This window comes from Diabrotica virgifera, chromosome 2 (genome assembly GCF_917563875.1).
Source record: "Diabrotica virgifera virgifera chromosome 2, PGI_DIABVI_V3a".
Classification (NCBI taxonomy): domain Eukaryota; kingdom Metazoa; phylum Arthropoda; class Insecta; order Coleoptera; family Chrysomelidae; genus Diabrotica; species Diabrotica virgifera.
Window position 1 is genome coordinate 256249252 of NC_065444.1, and position 21479 is coordinate 256270730.

The 21479-nt window shown below is 33.2% G+C and overlaps 2 protein-coding genes across 2 annotated transcripts in view; one reads left to right on the forward strand and one right to left on the reverse strand.

Moving 5' to 3' along the window:
* LOC114341868 (octopamine receptor beta-2R) overlaps window positions 1–21479 on the forward strand; it is a 743861-nt gene that overhangs the window by 649518 nt on the left and 72864 nt on the right. The gene's annotated exons all lie outside the window — the stretch shown is intronic.
* Window positions 1–21479, reverse strand: part of LOC126879849 (chaoptin-like) — a 331796-nt gene that overhangs the window by 37040 nt on the left and 273277 nt on the right. The window contains exons 2-3 of the mRNA XM_050643149.1: window positions 3752–3904; window positions 1610–1777 (exon numbers count right to left, since the gene is read on the reverse strand). Of these exons, the coding sequence (XP_050499106.1) occupies window positions 1610–1777; window positions 3752–3826 (243 nt within the window). The 5' untranslated portion in view covers window positions 3827–3904. The remainder of the gene's footprint in view (window positions 1–1609; window positions 1778–3751; window positions 3905–21479) is intronic.

Genomic DNA, 21479 nt, shown 5'->3' on the forward strand with positions numbered 1-21479 from the left:
CTTACGCACTTCACGGAATGTAATTCACACTATGCGTGCCAGGCACCGGCAAGCGACGGGCTTTGCATGCGACGTTATTTTCGAAACAATATTTGCCGAGCATGTGCCTTGCCGTTGCCGGTCCGGTTCCTTGCACGTCTAATGAGAATTGGGCTTAACCCGAGTAGGCCGTCTAACTAACGCATTATTCATCATGTCAAAGTTGCTTCTGTTTTGTTATAATAAATTAATTTATTTATTAAAACAAAATTTTTAATTTGTTTAAATAAAGGTTATTTCAATAATTATACAGCTTTCAAATGAGAATATTTGTGTTTTTAACGTTAAAAGGTACACTTCTAGTAAGTTTATCTAAAGAAAGTCTACAACTGCAAAAAATATGTAGTTTTCTTTTCGTATAAAAAAATTAATCTATTATAACAGAACAAAAGCAAGTTTGACATTTAATAAAGCGTTAGTTAAATGGCTCTACTCGAGTTACTTGGAAACAAAAAAAGGATGAAGAAAATTGCTAAATGGGAAGCCGAGAAAATGCATTTTTTTAACGTATACCGATTTTGAACTTTGAGATTTCATTTTCTCCAACCTGATTTTTGATTGGAATTTTGCTATTTTTGGCAATTTTCACTCGTAATATCGATAGTTTCTATTACAATAATATATGTTGTGATTATTTTAAAGATATGAAAATTGGTGTGAAGAAAGAAGATAAAAATAAAAGGTAATGGTTCGAAAATTATGATCCTATTGTTTATATCATTGCCTGCTGGTTAGTTTTAACCTGTTGTATCTCAGGAATCACTTATCACAATTAAACGTTTTTTCTTTTAAAGAAAATTTGTCTTGCTGATTTTTTTCTAATACCGTTTTTATAATTTAATTTAATTTAATATTTCCCGAGATATTCTATTTGTTTATAAGCCAAAGAATTGTTTATATTTTAAAATATTCATGAGGCCACCTAAATTGTCCAATTTCAATTCTGTAAAGTACATTCGATAGGTACAGTCTCTTTTTATACAAAAATCATAGTTATTCTTACGTATCATAATTACTGTGGTTATTATAGCGACCTTCAATTTTTAATTAACAATTCAATTGTTGCTAAACTGTTCATTCAATTTCCATTGGCTTCTGGAATTATAATCTATACAAAAAGAGGTTTTGTACTACCAAGTTATTTAATTATTGATAAACAATTACTTATCTAAAATTTTAGTTGAAAATTAAAGATTTTGTTGGAAAAACCGACATTTTCCGATGAAAATTTTCGTCGAAGTAAATCGGGAAAAATACGTCACTAGAAGAATTTAATTACGGTGAAATTTTATTTGGGTGTTTTTGGTGTAAATTTAAAATTTTTGGAGTTATACAGCAAAAATGGCAAAAAAACGATTTTCGGGCGCCATTTTGTTTATAAAAAAAGTAGCACACTATCTGCAGACTTTGCATACCTGTATTATTAATATTATTGTATTATCAATAAAATTGCTGGAAAATAACTTTTCCTTGTATTTTGCTAATTAGCCCAAAGTAATATAGAAAGCACAGGCTGCCAGTATCTCAGTAACGCTGCCATCTGAATGTGAACTTCAGTATAGTAACTTACTTTTTTAATAGGGCAGTCCAGCATAAACTCTTGATATTCATTCTTGTACTTCTCAATTTGAAATACAGTTTTGTAGATTACCTTGAGAGTATTACAATAGTCGCCTTCATATTTTAGTTGCGTTGGCTTAAAAGTGTTATCCACAAATTTGTAAACGTGACCCCAAACCTAAAAAATATTTCTGACTAGTTTTTAAATAGATAGTCGGAATTGTACAAAAACCGGAATAATAGTCCAGAAAGCCACTGCGCATCCGCTAGGAAGAATATTCCGATTAAAAGTACCCCTTTTAACAAATTTGCATGTTGCCAGGACCAAAAGTGGGTCAAAAATTTTTTAAACGTTTTTTTTTTTTGTTTTTTCCTAAAATTATTTTTTTTTGTATGGAACAAAGTTTTTTTTAGGTCTTTTGGATCATTCCAAATAGAAAAGCGCTTTAGTGATTTTTCTCTAAAGTTGATACTTTTTGACATATAAGCGATTAAAAATTAAAAAATTGCGAAATCGGCCATTTTTTACCCTCAAAAACTATGTGAAAAACTGAAAATTTAAATGTTGCCAAGGTAGGTAAATATTCTTTAAACATCTATTGATGAAATCCCGAAGAGTTTTTTTGCAATGCAATATTCAAAACTCCTTTGTTTTTTAATTGCTAATCAAGCGTGCGCTACACTATTTTCTACCGTTGCATGTGTATACAGTATGGTGCAAATGAAAGGAATAAATTCGTTATTTCGTAAACCGGCGACTTTAAAAACCGTAACCTTTCGTAAACCGGCGAGCTCGCTTACCGACCGAAGCAATATCCTACATCGAATGTGTATTACCTGGCATGCATTGCGAAAACATACGCACTGAGTGTTACATCTGGTTTTCGGTGAATCTTCGGTGACTTTCGGTGGAATTTCGTTCACCGAAAACCAGATGACACTCAGTGCGTATCTTTCCGCAATGTATGTTATGCGGTGTAGGGATATTGCTTTGGTCTGCGAGCTCCCTAAGGAAAAATTCCGAAACAGGTCGATTTTTATTTTTTTAAGTTATGATATTGTGGAATATATGGTATACTAGTGACGTCATCCATCTGGACGTGATGACGTAATCGATGATTTTTTTTAAATGAGACTAGGGGTCGTGTGCTAGCTCATTTGAAAGGTTCTTCAATTCTCTATTCAGTAATATAATGATTTACATAATTATTTATACAGGGTGTCCAAAAAAGTTTTATTAAATTAAATTATTTGACAAAAAAAGAAGAATGTATGTAACTTTATTTAATTTAAAATACATTTTACTGTTACGCGAAATCTAAAAAATGTTTATTTCACAAATAAACATTGCTTTTCGATTAAATTTAATGTTCAAGCCAGCTCCCGCCGGCCACCTGCCTCTTGGAAGTTTGAACATTTAATTCAAGCGAAAAGCAATGTTTATTTGTGAAAGCAGTAAATTGTATTTTGAATTAAATAAATTACATACATTCTTCTTTGTTTGTCAAATAATTTAATTTAATAAAAATTTTTTGGACACCCTGTATAAATAATTATATAAATGTTTGTATTACTGAATAGAGAATTGAAGAACCTTTCAAATGAGCTAGCACACGACCCCTATTCTCTTTAAAAAAACAACGATTACGTCATCACGACCAGATGGATGACGTCACTAATATACCATATATGCCACAATGTCATAAATTCCTTAAAGTCATAATTTCATTAAAGTCGCCGGTTTACGAAATAACGAATTTATTCCTCTCATTTGCACCATACTGTATACACATGCAACGGTGGAAAATAGTGCCGCGCACGCTTGATTATCAATTAAAAAACAAAGGAGTTTTGAATATTGTATTGCAAAAAACTCTTCGGGATTTCATCAATTGATGTTTAAAGAATATCTACCTACCTTGGTAACATTCAAATGTTCAGTTTTTTACATGGTTTTTGAGGGTTAAAATGGCCGATTTCGCAATTTTTCAATTTTTAATCGCTTATAATATGTCAAAAACTATCAACTTTGGAGAAAAGTCACTAAAGACCTTTTCTATTTGGAATGATCCAAAAAACCTAAAAAAACTTTGTTCCATGCAAAAAAATAATTTTAGGAAAAAACAACTTATTTACAACAATTTTTACTTACCCTTAACTTTGGTAGATCCCTATATACTTCTATCGTCACATTCACTTCAAGAGTTTGTCTATCTTTCTTCTTCATGGTAAACGTAATATTGGCATAGGATTTATTTATATTGTGTACTTCGACTCCCAGTAATTTAATTTGTTTAGTGACTTTCTAAAAGAGGAAATCTTGGTATGTAAATCACTGATTTGTACGTAGAAATCTATAATGGAGTTCTATAATGTTTCTATGATCGATGCAGCGTTTGACGAAGAAAATATTCTTGTTAGCCTATCTGTTGCATTAATAGTTATTTATGTACCAAGTCAGTAAAGTGACTCTTTGTCGAACGAGTCTGATATTACGAGAAGAGCGAGCGTAGCGAGCGAGACAAGTAACAGACGAGTTCGGTAAGGAGTATCCAACATGTATTTTTTAAATTTAATGTCGACCGAACAACTGGGGTTATAAACGACAACAATGGAAAATAGGTACATATTAAAAATAAAAAGAGATTGTAATATTAAGTAAATACATATGTATAGTATTTTTACTACAAAAACGTTATTACGTAGGTCAAAATTTTTGACGTAAGAGAACTGTCAAAGCATTAGAATGTGACTTTTCATTATTGCTATGTTTATTATAAACACGGCAATAATGAAAAGTCACATTCTAATGTTTTGACAGTTCTCTTACGTCAAAAATTTTGACCTACGTAATAACGTTTTTGTAGTAAAAATACTATACTAACAAAAAGTATACCTGAAAAATTTGTGATACAATTAAATGTCTTTTATTCCTATTTCCGTTAAAAACTGTATGATACTGCTGATATTTGTATTGTCTCTAAGAAGCTCAAATATGTCCCTGGGAAGGTTGAGTTTACTTCTCGTTTGCTGGTATATTTGACAATCGGTTAAGATATGTTTTATTGATATAAAATAATATTTGCCAACATAATTTGATATTGGTTTTAACACTTACTTGCAATTTACAATTTAAAAACTTTTTATATTTCAGACGTCATAATAATTTCATGACAGTGAGGACAGATATCTTGCAAGATGGCCGCTTTCGATTTTTAATCGATAGTTATCAATATTGAATAATTACTAAGTCGGTAAAGTTTTAATTTATTTATAATATCACAAATTGCGTACAATAGTTTTAATAATTAAAGTAAATAAATTGTAAGTCCACTCAAATACTCGCCATTCGATTACTGCCATAGACCACTTACATTCAATCTCGGTTAATTTGATTAATCGCGGCAGGTAAAGTAAAATTCTTCTTTCAGTTCAATAAAGTGTTACTTTACTGCCGCAAATGGCGTCAAATGAGTACAATAATGAATTACTTTAGTGACGGTTGGCGATAAAATTATTTTATTTTAAGTGACTTATTTCAGAACACCAAAAAAAATTAATTTGGAGTTCCTGTAAGGTTCGGGGGTAGGCGCAAAATTTCGGCTCTAACGCTTTTTAAATGCATTTACTTTTTCGGAATCCTGAAAAAATAATAAGTATTTTTGAAAAATTTAAACACAGGATGGAAGATTACCTTATTACCGAGGGTCAAAAGTCCCTGAAAAATTCCATAATATTTATTTTAATAAGTTACAGGGGTAAAAAAAGAGAAAATTTAGTGTTATGTTTAATTTAAAATATCTCATTCAAAAGAAATATTTGTTTATTCTAAGTAGTCCATATGGTGAGACCGCTCCCGTCTGGAAAAATTTCTGATTGGGTTCTTTGTGGATTCCTATTCAAAAATGTCCCCTTTAAACACATATGAAGGGTGTCGGGCGGAAACAATTTTTTTAAACAAATACAAAAGATTACTTTTTTTTGCTCTGTAGCATATATTTTTAGATTTTTTTGGGTCATTCTAAACAAGAAAGGTGTCTTGTAAATTTTCTCAAAAATTGATAGTTTTCGAGTTATAAGCGATTTAAAATCTGAAAAATGCGAAAATACGCATTTTCGAGGCTTAAAAACTCATATTTAAGGTTGTTAAAATAAAAACTCATATTATTTTTGAGGTTGTCATATACTTAAATTGAAGTTTAAACATTCACCTTCAATATTCTGAAGAGTTATCGAGTCTAGCCTGAATTTAAATCGTTTCTTTTTAATTGTTAAATATGCATGTCCATCCGATTTTTTTGCCGGTGCGGCGCGCTCTATTCCAAAAAAGTCTAATATTTTCCTCCGAAAAATATTTTTATAGATTATTTGGGACATTCTAAATAGAAAAGTGTCTTGACATTTTCCTCAAGAGTTAATAGTTTTAAAGTTATATGCGATTTAAAAACCGGAAATACGTTTTTTTTGCCATTTTCGGATTTTAAATCGCTTATAACTTTAAAACTATTAACTTTTGAGAAAAATGTCAATAAACTTTATTTATTAAGAATATCCCAAAGAATCTAGAAAAAATATTTTTCGGAGGAAAATAGGAGATTTTTGAAATAGAGTGCGCCGTACCGGCGAAAAAGTCGGATATGGGCCATTTTACGAACATACGCCTGTTTTGGATTACTTCGACAACGAATATTTTACTGTGCAACATAAGAAGTACGAAAGTAAATGGCGCTAATAATTATTCCAATAAACAACAATGTAATTTGCAATTTACTTTCGTTCTTCTTATTTTGCACAGTAAAATATTGGTTGTCGAAGTAATCCAAAACAGGCGTATGTTCGTGGAATAGGGTATAAACATGCATATTTAACAATTAAAAAGCAACGGTATAAATTAAAGTTAGACGCGATCACTCTCTAGAATCTTGAAGCTGAATGTTTAACCTTTAAATTAAGTATCTGGCAACCTCAAAGATACTAATTTAAATATGAGTTTTTAAGCCTCGAAAATGCGTGTTTTCGCATTTTTCAGATTTTGAGACAAATTACACGATACCTTTCTTGTTTAGAATGACCCAAAATCTTAAAAATATATATTTCAGAGCAAAAAAACGTGATCTATTGTATTTGTTTAAAAAAATTGTTTAAACAATTTCTGCCCAAAAATTCCGCCGGAACCCTTCAGATTTGTTTAAAGGGGACATTTAATAGGAATCCGCAAAGAAACCAAATCAGAAATTTGTTCAGAGGCGAGCGGTCTCACCACATGGACTAAAGGGACTTTAGGCCCTCCGTAATATTGTGATCTTTTATTCTGCGTTTAAATTTTTCCAAAATATGAATGCATTTAAAAATTAAAAATGCGTGCATTTAGAACGCACTGGAGCCGAAATTTGGCGCCTACGCCCTTAAAAGTAAACATCAATATGTTAAAAAATGTGCTAAATATTTTCTCCTTCTTTAACAAAATACTTACTCGCTGATCATTATTACGCATTAAGGAAAAGCCAGCCATAAGCAGCACCAAAAACCAAATTGTCTTCATAATAACAAAAATTATAGATTATAACTACTTTTAGTCGAATTAGAATTGAAGTATAAAGTAATGTGGATTGCCATTTAAAAAATAATTTTCTAGCGTTTAGTATACAAGCATTTATGCTTAATGATAATTTGCACCATATGCATTATGTTATTGTTCTGGAAGCTTAATTATTACAAAAGTGATTTCATCCACAATACTAAATAAATAACAATGTCTTTTTTTAAATTTTAATAAATATTTCAATTTATAATTAATTTTATATGTATTACAATATTAATTCTCGATTTTAGCATTTTTTATAGATCTTTACTCTATTTCATCTCGTGTCGTACTCTTTCGTAGGTAATTTGTCTTACTGTTGTTTTTATAGTTACCATTCTATTATTTCAATATTCCATCGCTTGGCCGTTTTATGACTGTTATGGCATGAAAATTTCAAACGAAAAAGTATTATAGTCCACAGTACATGGTCCTTTTTGGAAGATGATTACAAAAGTTTTAAAAATATCCTAACTGCTTCGTTTGAGTGAGTCATAACACTTTCTGAAAAAGGGCCTAGCCGGGTAAGATGATAAGAACTGCCCCCAACTCGATTCGAATTCCATATAGGTCACCGTTTAGAATATATAGTAAAACTCACTTTCTGAAATTTTTAGCCCCCTATGTGGTCATGTGACCCACCTAGAGCCTAATTAGGGTTTTTAAAAAACTTTAAATAAAAAAGTTGTAAGCTTTAAAAAGTTCTGTCCGAAAAAATTTTTTTTTTTAATTTTTGGCGGAAAATTTAAATTTTAGAACGATTTTAAAATTTTAAATGAGTACAAAAAAATAACTAAGACATTCGTTTTCACGAAAAAAATACATAACGTATATATTTTTGCATAATGTTTCACCCTAAATTCTTTTAAATTTTTAAAATTAGTGAAACGCACCTTTAAAAATATAAAACCGCATTTTTTCGATTTTTTCGTTTTTTGATACAATTTTATACATATTTTTTAAAAAAGATAACACCGTCACTAGAATAGGTAAAAAACTGAAAAATAATTTGGGTTTGTTTAATAAAAATTTTTTGTAATGCTATCCATTTTCAAGATACAGGGCGTTGAAGAAAAGAAAATTTTGCACATTTTTTGCGATTTTGCCGAAACTACTGGCAACCTCCTGCCTTACCTCCGTGGGGGTCGTGTTTTGTGTCATTCGATATATTTTCAAAAATAGTGAATACGTGCATTTTGCAATTTTTCGATCTGATGTTTATTTCGCGAAATATCGCGGGGTCTTCTATTTAAAAATTTTAATTTACCCCCACCTCTCTCCGTGGGGAGTCGTGTTTAGTATTCGATAGATTTTTAAAAAATGTTCAAAACATATTTTCTAGTTTTTCGATCTGACGTTTATTTCTCTAAATATTTGCTTTTATCTTGTAAAATTTTTGACTCACCCATTTCCTTACGTCCCGCTCAAACCGTCAGATTTTTGAAATATACACTGTTCTGCATGTACTTAACTTACCTTATCTTAATCTGACAATTTCGAATTTTTCTAAGGATAGATTTTTTTTTCGGACCCCCTTTAACGAACTCGCCTGTATTAAGATCCAATATATGCTAGGGGTACATTTACAGGGTACAAGGTTTCTCCCCATGCCATAACCTGACGCGCTCGAGTAACTGCACAAATCTCCGCTTGGGCTCACCTACCATAATTTTCAATTTAAATTACTTATATTTAATTAATATGTTGATTGTCGATCTCTTGTCTGACAAATATACGGCCGCGTTTGGTTAGTCCGACAACGTAAATATGTTAACGATGCGGGACGCGGAAACGCGTCCAACTTGCACTCTAAAATTTTTCAGAAAGTGGTAAACTCGCTCCAACGAAGCAGTTAAGACCATTTTTAAGACTTTTGTAATCATTTTCCAAAAAGGACGATGTACTGTGGACTATTATCTCTCTAGTGTCTCCAACATTCACTTCTTCTCTAATGTATTCATTTATTCTTCAAATCGTATCGATCAATATGACTTTTGTGTATTGTCAGCACTATAACTTTACCTAGCTATGTAACCTAATCTATCACTGTATTTTCACCCAACCTAAAAAACTGCATAAACTAATAGGAGGCTTTTTCAGATACTTTTAGACCGGGCAGTATCGTCGCCCCCGCTAGCAAAATTATTCCGATTCGATTTTTTTGTACAAACCTACTCAAAAAGAGGTCCTTATAACATATCCACAGGGTGCCGGGCGGTGTCGTGGTCTAAAAATTGTTTAAATAATTTTTTTTAAACAAATTCACAAAAATAATTTTTAACCTTCGAATAAATTAGATAATTTGGGACATTCTGAGCAAAAAAGGTCTCGTATGATTTTTTTCTAAAATTGATTATTGTCGAGTTATATGCGATTTAAAATTTAAAAAATGCGAAAATGGCCATATAAATCGACAACAATCAATTTTAGAGAAAAATCACAAGAGACCTTTTTTGCTCAGAATAACCCAAATTATCTAAAAAAAAAGCGTTCGCTATGAAAAAATTATTTTTGTGAATTTGTTTAAAAAATATTGTTTAAACAAATTTTCGACCACGGCACCGTCCGGCACCCTGTGGATGTGTTATAAGGACCTCTGTTTGAGTAAGTTTGCGGAAAAAAGTCGAATCGAAATAGTTTCGCTAACGGGGGCGACGATACAGTTGGACTATAGCGCTAACTGTTAATAATTAAAAATAGCAGCTTTGTAATAAAATAATGACAAAAATCTCTTCATGGTCTTGAAGAAGGGGTTTGAAGCTTGATTTGGTCACTTTTGAATTTCATAATAATAGACTAAGTTTTCACTCTAATGGCATATAACATATCCCACCAGAATGAAAACAATGGGAACCTTCTCTGGTTACACCTCCGAGGCTTCTACAATTTGCAAGCCATACGGATGCTGAGACTAAGGAAGATGAGGGAATTCTACAATTTACAATTCACGTCACATCTGCTCAGCGCGGTAAAGTTCCAACGAGACTGGTTCCCTTCATACTCCACACAGAGTAAATGTAAATCAAAAATGAATAACCATTTTCAATTTCGTTGCAAAACGAAAATACAGCCGAACCATATTCCAGTCCAATCAGAGAGTGCTGCAAGCACCTCTACCGGTTTCGAAACTTATTAGTCTCTCATCAGGAGGCACATATGCTGCTCTCCCTGATCCAACCAAAACAAACCCCAGCATGCAGTCCCGAATTGCAACGAACGAAATGGCATAGATGCCCTAGCGGCAACTGCTAGCAAAAGACTAAGTTTTCACTCTAATTGCATATAACATATCCCACCAGAATGAAAATTTTGCTAGCAGTTGCCGCTAGGGCATCTATGTCATTTCGTTCGTTGCAATTCGGGACTGCATGCTGGGGTTTGTTTTGGTTGGATCAGGGAGAGCAGCATATGTGCCTCCTGATGAGAGACTAATAAGTTTCGAAACCGGTAGAGGTGCTTGCAGCACTCTCTGATTGGACTGGAATATGGTTCGGCTGTATTTTCGTTTTGCAACGAAATTGAAAATGGTTATTCATTTTTGATTTACATTTACTCTGTGTGGAGTATGAAGGGAACCAGTCTCGTTGGAACTTTACCGCACTGAGCAGATGTGACGTGAATTGTAAATTGTAGAATTCCCTCATCTTCCTTAGTCTCAGCATCCGTATGGCTTGCAAATTGTAGAAGCCTCGGAGGTGTAACCAGAGAAGGTTCCCATTGTTTTCATTCTGGTGGGATATGTTATATGCCATTAGAGTGAAAACTTAGTCTTTTTTTTCATAATAATAATTTTTAATCGAGTTATTAGGCCTTGAAAATGGATATTTTCGCATTTTTCAAATTTTTAATTGCATATAACTCAACAACAATCAATTTTAGAGAAAAATGACAAGATACCTTTTTTGCTCAGAATGACCCAAATAATCTAAAAAAAATTGTTCGAAATGAAAAAATTATTTTTGTGAATTTGTTTAAAAAAAATTTTTAACAATTTTTCGACCACGGCACCGCCCGGCACCCTGTGGATATGTTATAAGGACCTCTGTTTGAGTAAGTTTGTGCAAAAAAATTGAATCAGAATAATTTTGCTAGCGGGGGCGACGATACTGCCCGGTCTATTTGAGCTTGATTCGTCCGCGATGTGAGAATGTGAGTGAGCTGATTGCATGGACGTATAAAAATAAAATCGTCTTTATTTATACGTCCATGGCTGATTGAGGGTTTTGTGTGCGGCACAAGAGATGGCAAGTGTGAGGGCAATCGAGAGAAAACAACTATATTGTTGGAATGATAGTTTTGAACAACTGAGCAGGAATTGTATGAGAGTAAGAAGGACGTAGAGAAACTTGAAGAAAGAAGAAGAATGCAAGCAAGATATTTGGGACAGAAAGTGAATGAACTGAAGCGGATGCAGAATGAATACAAAGGGTCAAAAGATCAAAAGGTCAAAGGGAAAAAGGTGAAGTAACTTGCTTCAGGACCTCGAAAGGGATATCTGATGGCAGGTCTTAAAGATTTCGTGTAGTGGGTTAAAGGGAATAAAAACGCCCTACCTTCTGCCTGAGGAGGGAAAACTCCGTTTAATACGGGAGCTATTCACTTAGGTAGAGGATAGGGTCGAATGGGTTACCGGCTTCTTAGAGGCGGAACCCTGTACTAAGTTGGAACATGCAAGGCAAGGTCATCAGACGGATGAAGATCCGAAAGACGGTTTGCATGGACGTGCTCATGCCGAAGACGGTGATGCTCGCCGCACGGCTTCTGAAGTTGTTAAACGAATTATTCGAACAAAAGCTGTTTCCAACTCGGTTAAAAGAGCTACACGTTGTCCTTATCCCAAAACGTGGAGGGAAGGGGAAGAGTTATGGATAGCCAAATTATACAAACAGCTTTTGAAAGGCCTCCTTGAACTAGAGCTTAAGAAGAAGCTTGCGCTGAGTGACTGCCAATATGGTTTTAGGGCCAATAGGTTCACCTTAGATATGATTTCAGAAATGACCTGGTAAGTCACAGAGGATGCAAGGGTATGGATAGCTCTCATTGTGTTAGATATCAAGAATGCCTTCACCACGGAATGCCTTCAACCATGGCATCATGGGGAAAACTAATGCCCAGACTGGGATAAATGAGCGTCAGTAAGTACTTGGTTAATGTAGTTGACAGGTACTTTACTGAGAGGTCCATAAGATAAGGGTCAAAGATACCAGCATCATGCTGTCGCAAGGTGTTCTGCAGTGGTCGGTGCTTAATCCCACCTTGTGTAATGTACTGTATGGCAGGGTACTGAGGCCATAGTTGCCGAGGGCTAGGGATTGTGCACGTACTCTCTTAGTTCTTAGTGAGAGCGAGAGTATACAGTCTTGTCTCTTCTTCTTCTTGTTGTGCCGTCTACTAACGAAGTTTGAACGATCACTTTTTTAACCCTCGCAGGACCAACCTTTTAGTAGAAACAGCGAGGACCAAGGAGGGTCAATAAATATCCACACGTAAATTAATCAAAAACGTGCTTCTTTATTGAAACTAATTTAAAACTAATACTTTCATATTATTCCTAGACGTTAATGGAACAGTTAAGAGATACAATTTTATAATTTACCCGGAATCTTCGGCTTCAGTGGAATTGGCATCATCGTAGGATACAGAAATATTTTTGACTTCTTGCTGTGCTTACCACATACATACTTGCATTTTGAACAAACTATGGTTGTTTTTGCCCACTTATTGGCCTTTTTTCTTTTAGATTTTGCTAATTTGACACATGAATGATATCGTTCCTTTCCATTTTGGGATGGTGTTGAAGGTATTCAAGGGGATTATTTATAGTCCATTGTCAAGTTTTTATAAAAGTATTAGAAACTGAATTAAATTATAGAAATTCTAATTATGCCATTTAATAGGGCAGTAGTACGCCGACAACTACTAATTATTTTGAGATTTTTAGGAATAAAGGTATTTAGTAAATCGGATGTAATGCAATGTTGTGGATACGTTTTAACCCTCCTTGGTCCTTCTAGGGTTAAACGCTTCTCTATAGCTTGCAATGTAACATATCTGTTCAACACTGAGGTAAGTCCAATCTCTGATATTCCTCAGCCAAGATTTCTTATTTCTTCTCAAGCCTTTTTCCCCTCTACTCTTCCTTGCAAGATGACGTATAGCAGATAGTATTTACCGTTGCGAAGTATGTGGCACAGGTACGATATTTTTCCTATTTTATTTGTGTTCATCAGCTTTCTGCCATATCCAATTCATCTTAAGACTACTTTGTTAAAGATTTTTGCAGTCCAAGGAATTTTCAGAATACGCCTATAGCCACATTTCGAATACCTTCAATTATTTTACGGATTGGGCAAATAGAGTTCAAGCTTCTAACCCATATAGTAATGCAATCAAATATATCATTCGACGAATCTTAATATAATGTCCATACTCAATGTCTTATTTGTAAACATTGACTTGTATTTTATAAATCTTTTTCCAGTTATTTCTATTCTGATCTTTATCTCCTCATCTTGATCTGATTGTGAGTTTATAATTGCTCCGAGGTATTTTTACTTGTCGACCCTCTCTAGCGGTTTACCCTCCCATGTCAGATGTATGTTTTCAACAGGGGTTTTTGAGATCACCAGGTATTTGGTTTTATTTATATTCATTGTTAGTCCCTTTTTTTTGCTTTCTCTGTTAATGATTTCTAGGAGAATTTGTAAATCGTCTATATTCTCTGCCATAATTGCGGTATCGTCTGCAAATCTTATGTCATTAGTGATGCTCCCTCCAATCCTTACCTGAGCCCACCTTGTCTTACTCCTCTATTGATATTTATTTCATTCAACAGCTCTGCTTCAACGTTGATTCTTGCTAATAGATGCCAGTAAAGCTGAAGGGAGTTAAGGGTCTGAAAGTGCGATGAAACATTAAACTAAATAACCAAAATGAGAAGAATAGAAGTATAGTATGTAAAAATTTAAAGTTATTAGGTGTAATTTTCACTAGACAGGAAACGGATAAAAGCAAATAAAATCAAGAATTTCGAAAGCTACACTAGGAGTGATAAGAGAAATTAAAATTTACGAAACAATAATACTGATCGATTCATTTTATGGATGTCAAACTAAGAAACTAATAGAAACTGTCCAAAACAACTGAAGCCGATAGAGATGGACGAAGAAGTCTGACAGGAATTTTGCGTAAAGATAAAATAAGATACGAAGAAGTAAAAGCAGTAGTGGACATAGAAGGTACAATCATTGAGATTATTTAAAGACGTTACAATTAGGCAATCCAAACCACGTGACCTCTGGTTGGCACACAAACTAACGAAGAGGTTATGTTTGTATCTACTTTTCAATGATTTTTCATTGTTTATCGTCGTATTTTGTCTATTTTGGATACATTTGGATTTCGTTTCCTGTTTTTGTGAACTTTATAAACTTTACCACAATGCAAACTGATTATTTAAGGAAATTATTATTGGAAACTCCAGATGTTGCGAGAAAGGTAGGCGAAACAAATTTTATTTACTGTTCATTTTGCCCCGATATTAATTTATCAATAATGATGAATTTGGCAAGCAATAACATTATTTCTTTTATTGTTTTAGATATTTATTGAAGCTGAAAATAATTGGGGATTTAGATCCATACGCAATTCAGTCAGAATTGGATTTTACAGTAAAGTGCAGACCATCAAGTTACTATTATAGATATTTATACATATCTGGTGGAATCTCGCAGTTGCTACTCTAAGCAGCAGATGAAAGCATACAAAAGCCTTCAGGCACATAAATATTTTACAGCTGGATTTGTTTTGAATGGAGTAAAAATGGTTAATGATTTCCTGATTTTCATATTATTGTTGGAAAGGTATGCCTTTATTTTATTTATTCACCATTAAGAAATATATGGATAACAGTATTAGTGTCTTTTGGATAAATTGGTTCTAAATATTAGATTTATTTACGTTTATCTGTATGAAACCAGACATATCGTCGTCCTAATCTGTAACCTGCGAACTGTATAATTATCTGAAAATGATTTATTACTGCCATCTATTTGAATTACTGTCATGATTGTTTTAAAATTATATTATATGAATGTCTGATTTTAAATAAAATATTCTCAATCATTGTAAAGAACGCAAATACTCTAATAAAAATAAATTTTTGTAGTTGAAGAATTTCCAAAAAAATAAAATATTTTTTTAGGTGAAGCATTTCCAAAAATCTAATGCTAAATGACTAAATGCTTGGGTGGGGTGATAGCCAGTTCTGATGACATAGCAAATGCAGATTGTATGTGGATGGCCGGTAATAGTGAAGTCTGCAGCAATCCTATTTTTAGCTGAGTATGCCCAGGGCAAGAAAGACGAAGAAGAACCCAATGCATGTACATATGTTACAGCTACATGGTTTGGAGATAGCAACATATGCATTCTCTGATGAAAAACTAATGAGTTTTGAAACTGTTCGGTCAGAGTGCTTCTTGTGCTCACTAAACGAACTGAAATATAAGATGGCTTTGGCATTGTGTTGCAGCGATATGAAAATGGTTATTCATTTTTAATTATAATGTACTTCTTCATCATGAGTAATTATGTATTGGTGTTTTAAATGTGTATTTATTTTTGTAATTAGTATCAACTTGTAATGATAATATACATTTATCGTTTAAGGTATGACTATGTTTTGACTCTAAAATAAATGATTTAAAAATCGAATCCTGCCTCTTTCTGTTAGTAACTACCCATTGATATCACAAATAGTGATTACTGATAGGTTTGTTCGTAGAATGATCAGCAACTCTTGCCAACCATCAGACACATGTGCATTCGTAGTCTATGAATGCTAACTATTAACTGCTCATGCATCTGATGGTTGGCAGCAGTTGCTAATCGTTTGTGTCGTACTACGAACAAACCTATTAGGCCTGGATCCCATGTACCAAAAAAATTAATTAATAGCAAGCTGAAAATTTGTTAATAACTTAACGGTGTCCAGTTGGACAAACTTTGATGCATTGTGACACTGGAACAGGGATAGTTTTAATTGTGAAACAGTTCGGAAACTCAGATTTGGAACATCAGATTACAAAAACATCCCATATATTTTGTCGGACAGAGCATCCAATTGATTTGTTATCCTTTCATTAAATTCTCATGCAAAAATCAGACTGCTATTACTAACCAACATGATTCCTGTAGTTTGACATGGTCTTCGTGTTCTACTCATTAAAATGCCCAGTTGGTGATTTTTTCACCAGTCTGGATTTTGCATGAGAATTTAATGAATTGGTAGCAAATCAATTGGAAGTTTTATCTGACAAATTACATAAACATTTTCGTAGTTTGACGTTCCAAATTTTTAACCTGTTCCACAGTTAAAACTTCCAGAATTACTGATAGGTTTGTTCGTAGAATGATCAGCAACTCTTGCCAACCATCAGACACATGTGCATTCGTAGTCTATGAATGCTAACTATTAACTGCTCATGCATCTGATGGTTGGCAGCAGTGGCTAATCGTTTGTGTCGTACTACGAACAAACCTATTAGGCCTGGATCCCATGTACCAAAAAAATTGATTAATAGCAAGCTGAAAATTTGTTAATAGCTTAACGGTGTCCAGTTGGACAAACTTTGATGCATTGTGACACTGGAACAGGGATAGTTTTAATTGTGAAACAGTTCGGAAACTCAGATTTGGAACATCAGATTACAAAAACATCCCATATATTTTGTCGGACAGAGCATCCAATTGATTTGTTATCCTTTCATTAAATTCTCATGCAAAAATCAGACTGCTATTACTAACCAACATGATTCCTGTAGTTTGACATGGTCTTCGTGTTCTACTCATTAAAATGCCCAGTTGGTGATTTTTTCACCAGTCTGGATTTTGCATGAGAATTTAATGAATTGGTAGCAAATCAATTGGAAGTTTTATCTGACAAATTACATAAACATTTTCGTAGTTTGACGTTCCAAATTTTTAACCTGTTCCACAGTTAAAACTTCCAGTGTTCCCGTACATCAAAGTTTGTCGGACTAGACACCGTTAAGCTATTAATAAATTTTCAGCTTGCAATTAATCAACTTTTTTTTGGTACGCGGGATCCAGGTCTATATGGAATAAATAAATAACAAAACAAATTCCCTGTCAAAACTGCATTTATTTTGAATAGAATGAAAAACAAAATAATATTGTTTTAACAAAATAGGGGATAAATGTTAAAATTTAGTATTAATAAAGTTTGTCACATTGGCCTAAAAATTAATGTCACTAGTTACGTTAGTGTCACATATAAATAATTGTAATAATATTAATAAAAACCATAATTCCTAGCATGAGTGTGTCCTGTTTTTTGATAATTTAGTTAGGCGAGGAAACATAAATGAGTTTCTAATAGGGCTTTTCATCGATTGTCATTTGTTTCGAGCTTCTGTTAGATGTTGTATAATCCGTGTATAATATTACTATACACGGATTATATGACAGAAGCTCAAAACAAATGACTGTGAATGAAAAGCCCTATAGAGGGAACACGAAAAAAATTAACATTAACCGATCAGCTCGACTTCCACAGTTCACTACTATACAAGTTACAGGCATGTTTTCAGCACTTAAAATCACCAAAAACGAAAAGTTTATAAAATAATCAATCTAATGAATGTCTTTAAATACTATATTAAGCTCAAAATCACGACAAAAAAAAATTAAAATTAACATTATTCTGAACAGTTGGACTTTCACAGTTCACTACTATACAAGTCACAGGCAGTTGTCAGCACTCAAAATCATCAAACGTAAAGTTTATAAAATAATTAATCTAATGAATGTCTTTAAATACTATATTAAGCTCAAAATCAGGACAAAAAACAAATTAAAATTAACATTATCCCGATCAGTTGGACTTCCACAGTTCACTACTATACAAGTCACAGGCATGTTGTCAGCACTTAAAATCACCAAAAACGTAAAGTTTATAAAACAATTAATCTAATGAATGTCTTTAAATACTATACTACCTCAAAATCACGACAAAAAAACAAATAAGAAAAATCAATAATTACATTGAGTTTAGGTTAGGAACAGTTTTGTGTGCCAACCAAAGATCACGTGATTTAACTTTAACAGGTTTTATTATACATAATATTTATATAGTAGAGTTATTATTCACAACAACTGTTAGGAAAGTAATTAAAAATGTATTTAATAGATATCTCTATTATCGAGTAATCTACCGTGTAACGTTTCGGTTTTCCACTTCATACTAAATGCACTCCTACTCGTATTGTTTGTCATTTCCGGGAGATTAATGCAATAAGTAGCTTTGCGATGAATTATTCCGAGATTTAACTGTTGTCATAGATATAAATCTGTAGTGACATGATGATAGTTTACTCTGTTAACGCATTGTTCTAAAAATATTTCTTTCTGAAATTTTAGTTTAAAAAAAAATATTTTTTGGCTTCTTCTTCTTCTTCTTAGCCTTCTATCGTCCACGTTTGGACATAGGCCTCTCCCAACTCCTTCCATCGGTGTCTATCCTGAGAAACATATGTCCAATTTGTTCTGGCTACTCTTTTAATGTCATCAACCCATCTCATCTGTGGTCTTCCTCTCGGCCGTTTAATTTCGTAACGTTATTTAAGTCCAACGTTGGACTTTTTGTCTAGCAGTGTGGGCCTGCGAAGCTCCATTTAAATGTGGCATCTTTTGTTGTTATGTCCTTGACTTTTGTTTTTACTGTTACCCAGTGGTTCCTCTTTTTATTCGACAGTCGTATACCTAACATTGCTCTTTCCATTGTTCTTCCTGTTGTGGATAGTTTATTATTTATATTTTCCTTGGTTAGAATCCAGGTTTGACATCCATATGTCATGATAGAAAGGATGCACTGGTTGAACACTTTGCTCCTCAAGTATTGAAGTATTTTGCGGTTCTTAAGTATCCAACTAAGTTTGCCATATCCTGCCTATGCTACTCTCGCTCTCCTAGTAATTTCCGCACTTTGGTTCTCTTTGTCATCTTCTTCTTCTTCGTTCTTGTATGTAGGGTTTAAAGCCTGTTTCTTCTTCAATATTAGCCTCCTAAATTATTTAAGTTATCTCACCATCCTTTTCTTGGTCTGCCAATACTTCTTCGTCCATTTGGTGACTTATCTCGTGCTATTCGTACTATCATATTGTAGCATTACAAATTTCTGCTACAATGTTTTGTAAATAGTATCCATTAATTTTATATCCTATCCCAAGAAAAATATTTATTTTTCTAATTTATTTTGCGAGTTTATATATCATTAAAATTTCCTAAGCCGTTCCTGTTGGAAGTATTTCAATATTTCACAACATTGTAAAACTTAGGGAAATTCCTGTTTATGTTGTAAGCATTTATTAACTATGTAGATAGTTCTTAGAAGGATTCGTTGAAAAGTCCCAAATATATTTCCCTTTCTTTGAGCGCGAAACATTTTTGTTATTATTGGTGTGAATTTTGGAAGATCGTTGAGTTCTCTTCGCCGATTGGTCAATGTATTCGGCTGAGGCTTTACGCGCTAGAGACGTGACTGTGCGACGAAGAAAGAGGAGTGAGTCCTAAAAGTATGTTTGAAGGTTGAACATATCTTTTTGGGTAGAACTCAACAGACTCGCAGTAAATCACACTTGCCGGCTTAAATTGGGTTTTTTTCGTTAAGGTAAACGAAGAAAAGGACTTGCATTTTGTCCAGTAAACATTAAGGAATATTGTTGCAAAGTTTCACAGCATTACGTTGGATATATTCATGTGAAACAGTATTATTGTGATGCAGTTTGGTTTGCCGGTAGAAAAGTGCATGGTTCCTATTTTTTCCAGTTTTTTATGATGTTATGGTAACATTTCTGTATTCAATTCCTGATTCCATGATGAGATTTTTGATTTGGTATCAATTTTATTCCTGTTTGGTTGGAACTGAATGTCTTCCCCAATCTTGGATTGAAAATTTTGGATAAGTTCCAAGTGTGACGAGTGACGATTGGATTTTGTTTTAAAAATAAAGGTATGAAATAATGTTTATTTTAATTAAATTCCAAGTGGATATAAATTTGGTAAAGATTTTAAATATTTAAATAGTTTGTTTTCAACATGGTAACTAATGGAAAGTTTTATGTAAAGTAAATAAAATGGCAGTGACTTTTGACAGCCATAAGTCAAATTTTTGTTTAGAGATACACTGCTAAAAATAAGGTTAAGAATTGTAAAATCATATATTTGTTTTATTTATTCATTTCTTGTTTGAGAATATGTTTATTCTCAAAGTAAAAATAATAAAGTCTAAAGGTTTAAATAAACATTATAAAATGTACATATTTTTATTTCTGTAACCTTTTTTTTTGAAGAATTATTAACCAGATGTCTAATACAAGTGAAATAAGTTTAAGAGTAAAGAAAAATAAATAAAATAAAATATAGACTGTGGAGAAATAAATAAAGAAATAAATAAATAAATAAAAAAATAAAGAAAAATAAATGGCATAGAAGCCATAGGATGGTCAATAATAGCCCAGTTTGACCCAAACGAGGAATCTAAGATGAATGTCCCTAAATTGGTTCCCATAAGTACGGAATATGTCCAGTAAGTACTCAAGTCTGTGTAAGTATCCTTTGCTTATTTGGATAAGGTAGTTAGTCTTCTTTAAACCCTCTTACCCCCCTAACTATTCCATGACCTGCCACCGCACAAAAAAAATGAGCTGCCGTATGCATGAAGCTTTATGTGGCTGTTCCTTCTACTAGCCCCATTTCGACCCAAAGTATCTATATAGTTAGTTCTATCCCTGATCCCATTAGAGCAGACATATAAAACGCCTCAATATCCTCTGCCATTCTACTAATGTGTTCGTTCCACTCCTGTTTCCGTTTTGTCAATCATCCATTTATGTCTTCTACATTGCATGATCTTCTCATGTTTTCGCTTCTCTCCCTATCCAACAGATTTTCCCTGATATTGGTCACCGTATTTTCATCTCTGTTGTTTCTAGTAGTCGTCTCGTTTTAGATGTGTCAGGTCTTGTCTCCGCCGTGTATGTCAACATAGGTCTAATTGCTGCTTTATAGATTCTTGCTTTTGTGTCTTGTCTTAGGTGTTTGTTCTTCCAGATTGTGTCATTAAGGGATCCCGCCGCTTTACTTGCTTTTAATGTTCTCTTTGCTCTGTTCTCTTTGTCAAGTTTTAAAATTTGGCATACGTAGATAATATATTCAGACTTTTTTTTATCTCTCTGCCAATTATAATTATTATACGTCGAGGAGCATCTGTGTTTGT